The sequence below is a fragment of the Pseudoliparis swirei genome, chromosome 11, assembly GCF_029220125.1.
Source record: "Pseudoliparis swirei isolate HS2019 ecotype Mariana Trench chromosome 11, NWPU_hadal_v1, whole genome shotgun sequence".
NCBI classification, from domain to species: domain Eukaryota; kingdom Metazoa; phylum Chordata; class Actinopteri; order Perciformes; family Liparidae; genus Pseudoliparis; species Pseudoliparis swirei.
Genome location: NC_079398.1, coordinates 11740949 through 11749833, shown reverse-complemented (window position 1 = coordinate 11749833; position 8885 = coordinate 11740949). Strand labels below are relative to the sequence as shown.

At 48.0% G+C, this 8885-nt stretch overlaps 1 protein-coding gene across 1 annotated transcript; it reads right to left on the bottom strand.

Moving 5' to 3' along the window:
• Nucleotides 1–3380: 3380 nt before the first annotated feature.
• Nucleotides 3381–5120, bottom strand: LOC130201654 (uncharacterized). Its single transcript, XM_056426737.1, has 2 exons — nt 4241–5120; nt 3381–4180 (listed from the first exon to the last, which is right to left on the bottom strand). Exons 1-2 carry the CDS (start codon nt 5118–5120, stop codon nt 3381–3383), a joined length of 1680 nt encoding a protein of 559 aa, XP_056282712.1.
• Between the last annotated feature and the right edge of the window lie 3765 nt (nt 5121–8885).

Genomic DNA, 8885 nt, shown 5'->3' with positions numbered 1-8885 from the left:
GCGTTGACACCGTGAGGTTTCGACTCTGCTCTGTTGATTCCACTTTGACAACATGTATTCACCACCGGTATTCAACATTCATTCACAGTTTATGCATTACACATGTGTTTAATTTCTACGCGGCCCCGGTTCCTTTTCAAAGGTCAATTTATTTTAAAGGTTCTTTCATGTTTATGCGACATGCATAAGATCGTCAATGTGTGTGTTGAGACGGTGGGGGGTGGGGTGGGAAGAGAGAGAATCTTACAGTCATTGAGACCTTCCCACATCGTATAAGTAAGTGTTGGGAGTCCTTTGTCAAAAACATAGGGTCCACTTTCTCTCTTTCCTTACTCTTATCAGTCAAGGAATCTTGGTGGCATGTGGGCCGTGAGGGGTTGGGAGAGGGAAGGGGGAGAGAGACCTGTATCCTGACCTCCCCTTTCTGGTCACTCTCATAAAACCCCACTCTTATCTTAGCTTCTTCAAAAAGCCCTTGTTAAAATTATGTCCCCTGCTTTAGAGGGAAAAGTTCCATCCATCCAAAATCAAATCAAAGTCATTCACCAAGCTAGATAAAAAATGATTCAAACTATTAAGTTACAATCCTATTTAAATGAATGTTCTCAACCACTACCTTCAATGGTTTTATGTGAAGCACCTTAAAATGTGCCTATGCAAACAAACTTGCTCTGCTTATGTGATGGTGTATGTAAGCATCAGTTTAGTTGCTAAAGTGTGTGTGTCAGCTATGGCAAAAACAGTTGAGTACAGTCTGGTAAGTTGTAATACCTAAATTGGACACAGTGGTGCAAATTATCGCTCTTGTTGTAATTCAAAATGTGGACACGATGGTGCTATAGAGGGTCGATGGTGCTAGAGGTCGATGGTGCTAGAGGTTAGTCCCTGCAGTACTCTATCAGCCCACTGGGGTAAGTTGTAATAAGTACTCCCTACCACCAGGGGCGCTATTTCCTATTGGTGCTGTACTGCGACCGCTCGGTCCTACTTCCTGTCTTTCGCCATGCTGGTTTCTTTTTTTTTTTTTTTTACACGTTCTTTCTCAGCGAGAGCGCTGGTATCTATTCTGCTTCAATAGCGTCTTGCCAGCTAATGCTAGCTCAGCTCCTTCAGGTTGTGGGTTTTATCTCGTTCGTCACCCATGCAGATTCTAAGGAGACTATAAGTCAGACCGTCGTCTTAAAAAACGTAACTCTTCCCCGCACAGACTTCTCAAGCTTTATGTTACACCCGCTCAGCAAAACCAGGGGCTTAATGTCCCTGTTTAATAAATGAGTACGCTCGACGACGACACTCTATCCTTTTCAAAAACCATATCAGGACACCATATCCTGTAGAGTGTACGCCACTCCTCCTTGGCACAGGGCTCATTGGCCCTGCCTGTAACCGGTATCCAAATGATCCTCTTTAGAAGGACTCACAGCATGCAACATACAATAGTTTATACTCCGATCATCAACAGTTATTTCAAGATCTATGCGTTTAGTTTTACACTCTTCTCCACTCACACCTAATGTTGTCTATGATAAACTATGCAGAATTCAGTTTAAAACAATGGGTTCTGCTTACCCTTGTTGTGAGGCCTCGTGTGAGTGGGGGAGAGTGATCCTTCCAGATGTTCAACTCGGTTCCTCCTCGATCCAAAACACCAAGGAATCACGTCGGGCAGTCACCAAACTGTTAAGTATTCAGAAATCCCCTGGTGCTGAACCGAAGAAAATGTCCGGAGTCGAAAAGTTATAATAAAATGTATTTAATAAAAAGTATTATCAATCGTTGATAATAACTAATAACTGTTCAGATACAGAGTATAAATTCTCGGCCGAGGACTTCTAAGGCTTCACAATCCACAGACCACTCCTGGCTAAACCAATTGTAGTTAACTGTCTCTTGCTTCACCGAAAAGAAGTCTCTCGCAGCCTCCGAAGTTCATTTTATATTTTATATTTCCGGGCGTCCGCCCAGGGAAATATCCACTTCTCATTGGATACATTGTCTTGGTAACATCTTTCCCCAATTCGCTCATTGGCCGAGCCGTCTGGCTGTTGGTAGATTTGCATATCCACATGACGTCATCACTCCGGCCACCATTTGCCCTCTGCCATGCGGTCCACTGCAGGAATGTGGTTTCCTTCAGGGGCTCTTTCCATGCCGGGGAGGGGGAGGGGATTCCTTTCTGCCACTGATCTGTGTTCTTGGAACACAAAGAGATTCGTCTTCACCAGTGTGTTACAGCAATGCATTAAACAATAATACACAGACACTCATTAAACAATATTGTAAATTATTAAACAATAACACACATTCTATAACAACATGTATGAAGTTATGGTACATTAGTAAATCCTAATTTACATATTGCTTTAGTAAATTATCTAATTCAACAACTACTACCATGCCGGTTCCCACTGCCGGTTCCCGCTGCCGGTTCACGCTGCCTCCTGTGAGCAACAGTCCATTCTGGTTCTAAGTTGCTAAGGGGTCTCCTTCGTCGTAGAAGACAAGCTTGAGCCGAAGCACACGCCTGTTTCTGCTGCCGCCTCCGTACTGCAGTGCACGCTAGTTCTTTCTCCCCATGCCTGTCGGCGCCCCGGCCGATCCCTGGGACACGGGGAGCAGGGATCAATGGGATACGGGCAGCAGGGATCGGCAGACAGGACACGGTGAGCAGGCATCCGCCAGGGCGCCGACGGCACACGAGGAGCAGGGATCGGCCATCAGGACACGGGCAGCAGGGATCGGCGGACGGGACATGGGGAGCAGGCATCGGCCGGGGCGCCGATGGAACACGGGAAGCAGGGATCGGCCGACGGGAATTGGGGAGCAGGGAGCAACCAGGGCGCCGACGGGACACGGGGAGCAGGGAGCCGCCAGGGCGCCGACGGGACACGGGGAGCAGGGATCGGCGGACAGGACACGCCGAGCAGGGATCGGCTGGGGCGCCGATGGGGAGCAGGGAACGGTCGCCGGGACTCGGGGAGCAGGGAGCCGCCAGGGCGCCAACGGGACACGGGGAGCAGGGAGCCGCCAGGGCGCCAACTGGACACAGGGAGCAGGGATCGGCGGAAGGGACACAGGGAGCAGGGAGCCGCCAGGGCGCCGACGGGACACGGGGAGCAGGGATCGGCGGACAGGACACGCCGAGCAGGGATCGGCTGGGGCGCCGATGGGGAGCAGGGAACGGTCGCCGGGACACGGGGAGCAGGGAACGGTCGCCGGGACACGGGGAGCAGGGATCGGCCGGGGCGCCGACGGGGAGCTGAGAGCCGAGCCCTAGGTCTGTCCGTAAGCTTATCAGCGATTTACCTGCCTGAAGTAAAGACTTTTGTTTTATCTGACAAGCTCTTCTCGATTCTGCTCCCCTGTGGCCCCCAGCCTTGCTAACAAAACATGGCTCTCAGCCACGGGTGATTCTTCAGCTGGTCCAGGGTGATACGAATATCCGGATCCGGACATAAGCACGCCTCAAAGAAATCTTTGCCATCTTTGGAAAGCCAAGGGGTCTTACTCAGGTCCAAAAAGGACATGCCCTGTTTATATGTCACTTTTTTTCGCAGGAAGAACAGGACCAGCCCGATCTGGAATACTGACACGGGTCCGGCTTGGTATTCCTTCCGAGTATGCCATTCTGGGGGAATGTGAGTACCGTAAAAATGGCTAAAGATGTCTCCTTCGTTGTAGAAGCAGCTCACACCGAAGTCAATGAGGCGAACTCGCGGCAACGTCATGCAGGTCTCAATAAGGAGATTTTGCGGCTTAATGTCCCGGTGGAATATGTGTTTCTGCTCGAGGTCAATTACTGCATCCACCAACTGCTTAATGATAATCTTGGCTTCCAGTTCCTTCAAGTAGCCTCCTTTGGTTTCAATGTAGTTGCCGAGGTCTACGGCCGGCATTGGTCTCTCCAGCACCAGGATCAGCTCCGGGTCGACAATGTACCAGTCCAGTAGCTTAATGGGTGCTGAATGCCCCTCCGATTCAGCCGCTAGTTTCATTAGGATCGCGACCTCCATGGGGATCTGGTTCCCTTTGCCATCATGGTAAAGGTGGAGTTTGGTGTCTACGTAGATACGCTTGATTGCAACAGGTAGATTATCCACTTTGCGGTAGCCAGCAAACACGCATCCATATCCTCCTTGGCCAAGTTTCTGCACCTGCTGGTACTTGGCCTTAAAGATGGCTGAATCGGGTGAGTTTCGACTTTCGGTGTCCTCTAAGGAGGACGGCATCTCAGTGTCACAGGGGATGGGTTCCAGTCTCTTGTGCTTCTTACTCTGTGGGATTTCCCCAACTTCCGTAAATTTTCTGTTCACTCCTCCAGGGATGAAACGAATTGCCTCTGAAGTGGACGCCAACTCACTAATGGCCTTTGAAGTGGACGGCATCTCAATGTCACAGGGGATGGGTTCCAGTCTCTTGTGCTTCTTACTCTGTGGGATTTCCCCATCTTCCGTAAATTTTCTGTTCACTCCTCCAGGGATGAAACGAATTGCCTCTGAAGTGGACGCCAACTCACAAATGGCCTTTGAAGTGGACGGCATCTCAATGTCACAGAGGAAGGGTTCCAGTCTCTTGTGCTTCTTATTCTGTGGGATTTCCTCATCTTCCGTAAATTTTCTCTTCAGTCCTCCAGGGATGAAACGAATGGCCTCTGAAGTGGATGCCAACTCACTAATGGCCTTTGAAGTGGACGGCATCTCAATGTCACAGGGGAAGGGTTCCAGTCTCTTGTGCTTCTTACTCTGTGGGATTTCCTCATCTTCCGTAAATTTTCTCTTCAGTCCTCCAGGGATGAAACGAATGGCCTCTGAAGTGGATGCCAACTCACTAATGGCCTTTGAAGTGGACGGCATCTCAATGTCACAGGGGAAGGGTTCCAGTCTCTTGTGCTTCTTACTCTGTGAGATTTCCCCATCTTCCGTACGTTTTCCCTTCACTCCTCCAGGGATGACACTATTGTCCCCAGAGCTGGACAGCAAACTATTGTCACTGTGAATGGGGTCCAGTTGCCCACTTTCCCCCCTCTGTAGGCTTTCCTCATCTCCGATTTCTTCTCTTTTCACTTCTCCAGGGACGATGAACTTCTCAGCTTTGAAGAGTTTTCCAAATGTGTTGCCCATTATAACTGAAGATGGCTGAAGACCTTTCTAATAACTCTAGTGTGTGTTGCTGCAAAGCTGGAGTAAATATGAGGGAAAGGACACCGAGTGTTATAGATCTGTAAATTCAGTGGCTTTGATGAATGGCCTTATGAGGTCACAGTCTGTGACATCACAGTGTTTTGGAATATGCAAATGAGGGGCTTTGAAGAAATTCTGTTTACAAGTAAAGATGGAGGTATCCACTGAATACATTCATACAATGCATAACATACTATGTGTACAAGCATTCAAATCAAATTTACTCGTTAAAAGTACCGGTTTAGCACCGGTATTTCACTGTTTCCGTTTTTTTTTCTCCACGAAAATACGGAGCAGAAATATATTTAAACTACTGGATTAATCAGTAGGGTTTCCTCTTCTGCCTCCTTCCTTCCGTCTGCTCCTCCGCATGCAGAGAAAAATAGGGGCGTGGACGTGTCGGGTGACGCGGCGCGGAAAGTACTCGTCACACGAAACCCTTCACCGTGATTGGTCAATCCGTTTGTCTGTCAACATTTTGAAAAAAAACAACCAATGAACACTCAATAAATCACAAAGGACCTACCCACCACACAGGTGAGGCTCATTAGCAACCTGTCAGTCAGAGAAGCCAGAGAACACGGCGAGGACGGACTTCACAACAAGGAAGCAGCTGCAGCGACTTCCGCGGAGGAGCTCCAGAGCCACGAGAAGGAACACACAGCCAGAAGAGATCCACTTGGACCCGGGTAAGTGTCTATACTAAACGTTACGTGTGTGTTACGTGCAGGGGCGGCTTGTCCATAAGGGCGATTGGGGCGACGCACTGCCTCGGGGGAAAAGAAAAAAGTTGCATTCTACCACTAGACGTCTGCTCTGCCTCTGTATGTCATTGTCCAATCAGGTAACAGTCATTCAGTCCGCCTAAAGTCGTGCTTCAAATGGCCCCGCCCCTTCTGGGGCGACTTTGGGCGAAATGAAAATCGCCCCAGACCTCTCCCATTGACTCCAATGTTAAACCCATTTTTTTCACAAAACAGAGCTCTCAATGCATTCTCTATACAACACCCGCCTCACCCGCAAAGCGACCTCGATTGTGAGTGACCCCTGCCACCCCTCACACGGTCTCTTCAGCCTCCTGCCCTCTGGGAGGAGATACCGGAGCCTCCGGGCTCACACCACCAGGCTGTCCAACAGCTTCATCCACCAGGCTGTCAGGAAGCTGAACTCTCTCCCCATCCTCCCACTCCGTCCTCTCTCAGACTCACATGTCTGAATGCTGCTAGCACAATTTATGTTGTCTATATGTTTACATGTTTCTTACTATTTTTGCACTTTATGTTGTCTATGCACTTTATGTTGTCTATATGTTCACAAGTTTTTTACTATTTTTGCACTCTATGTTGTCTATATGTTGCACAATTCACTTTATGTTGGACAGAAGAGAAACGCAATTTCGATCTTCTGTATGTTTGCACATATGGAAAATTGACAAATAAAACTGACTTTGACTTTGACTTTGATGGCTTCCGGGAGGAGTCGCCCCTCCAGGGCTTGTCATCAGTAATCGACGTCATACAGCTTGGACAGAGGCGTATTCAGTCGAGATGGCCAGTGCTCAGTGCAACAGCAGCGATTCAATTCTTTCTTTGAAAGAGACTCCTTTCGGTCGGCGTAACAATGAAGACACATTGGCAACAATATAAGTCGGACCTCCTAGAGCAGCGGTCGCCAACACGTCGATCGCGATCGACTGGTAGATCTCGGAGACGTTCGCTGTCACTCTCCAAAATAAAATGAAAATAAAATCAGAAACACATTGTTCCTCATTCTCGAACATTTTCTAAAGTGTCTTCTGAAACGTTTTCTTCCTGACGATCGACGTCAGAAAAGATCTCCGCCTGATGTTAATGAACGCCTGTAAACGGGTTCTCTGACAGCCGTGTTGTCAGCTGTGCTCCTGAAAGAGGAACGTAGGACGACAGGTGAGGCGCAGGGAAATGCAGAAATACCTTTATTGATAACTTCACATGTTACACAAGGTCAAAGTACAAAGACATAAAACTAAGTCATCAAGAAATAAATGTTGAGATGCCTGTACCTTAGTGTAAATGTTTACGTTACGGCATTAACAAGTTGCGCCTGCGCATGCGCGACAGCCGAGATTATTGGCGACTTGCCAGGTTTTACCTCCGTGAGTTCGGCTTTTCTGGTGTTGCCCTTCAAAACAAAAGCTCAACATTGAGCTTTTTTCTTGTCTGGTGGAGCAATCTGGTTTACTTGAAAGTAATTACAATTGCATTTATTCTATTATTTGAAAAAGCTCAGATGCAGGAGTCACAAATGGGGATCTGATATTTATTATTATTATAATTATTTAAATCTTGTTGAAAAAAATCACCAAATCAAAGACCAGGAGCTGGATTACTGACAGCAGCTAACAGACGGCCTCAGACTGTCTGTGCTTATGAACTAACTACAAGCTCACAGACAGAGTTCAGTCACAGCCGTCACACTGACTGGAGTCACATGACTTGATGGCATTGTGATGATGCTACACATAGACAGCTGTCTGAAGGTCTGTGGTTTTGGGTTAATCATTATCAAAAAAATTGCCCCCCCTGAGAATTTTTTCAGGAGCCGCCACTGGTTACGTGTCTGTTTTACCGTGTCTGTTAGGCCTACGTGTCCCGTCACGGTGTCCGTTACGTCTGCGCTGTGCTGACTAGTATTGTATTTTACAGAGAGGATTCACCAGCGCCTGCCGCGCAGCCTGCAGCCCTACCTGCATGACACGATGACATGGGCTGTGTCTACGACCGCACACTTGAGCACTTCGAGCACTGAAAGTCAGTGCTCGAAGTGCGCCACTGACAAAACCAGCAGAATTCAGTGCACTGAAAGTACCCGGATGGTGCACTGCAAACGGGCAAAAAATGTAGTGTAAAACGATGGACACTACTCGCATTAAACGGCCGCCATCTTGGCTACGTAGCGGAAGAGGAGGAGCCCTTTCGCCAGCTTTTCATTTTATTTCTAAAACAATGGCGGACAGCACAAGCGGTAGACCACGAAGCTACAGACCGTAAATGTAAGTATCAGCGGTAACTACACATTATACTGGTATTAAAGACATGAGTATTTGGTGGAGTTAACGATGTATATGATATATACCGACAGTTAGCATACCTAGGTAGCATTAGATGCCATTGGATCTGCATGGCGGTTATGATAACCTAGCTGGGTAATCCACCACCCGGTCCTCTTGCCAGTCCGACGAAGGTGCACTTTTATCGGCTTGACGAGCGGGGGCAGGTGGCGGGCTCCAGGCGCTTGCTCCAGCGGCTAGTCAGACGACAGATAGCTATGTCAGTCATCGGACAGTGTTAAACAACGGCTGTTCTGTTAAACAATCGAAATAGCAATTTTAATTATGGATTAACAATGGATATGCTCAGTTTAATAACGGGTTAACATGACACCGCGAGCGTTTGCCCACACGCCGCCCGATAATTAATACCGTTACGATAGCTATCTAAGCTTGTCCTTCTAGAAATAATTGTAGCTTTCAATCATCGTTGTGTGTTGTTTTTTTAATGTTGTGTATGTATGTATTAATTTAAATGTAATCGTGGTCTGGGACATAGCACTGAATGGCTATCCTATTTCTGTTTCCTGCCCCAGAGACGTTTCCTGGAGGTGCTGGTGCTGGTCCTCTGCTGCCCTCCCGACATCTGCATCTGGCTCCAATGACCTCTGGCACAA

What these genes read in the sequence shown, in the direction of transcription:
- LOC130201654 (XM_056426737.1), bottom strand. Translation starts at nt 5,120, where the DNA reads ATGGGCAACACATTTGGAAAACTCTTCAAAGCTGAGAAGTTCATCGTC. An exon ending in GAGACTGGAACCCATCCCCT is followed by an intron (nt 4,181 to 4,240) that starts GTGACACTGAGA and finishes CACCCGATTCAG; the next exon opens with CCATCTTTAAGGCCAAGTAC.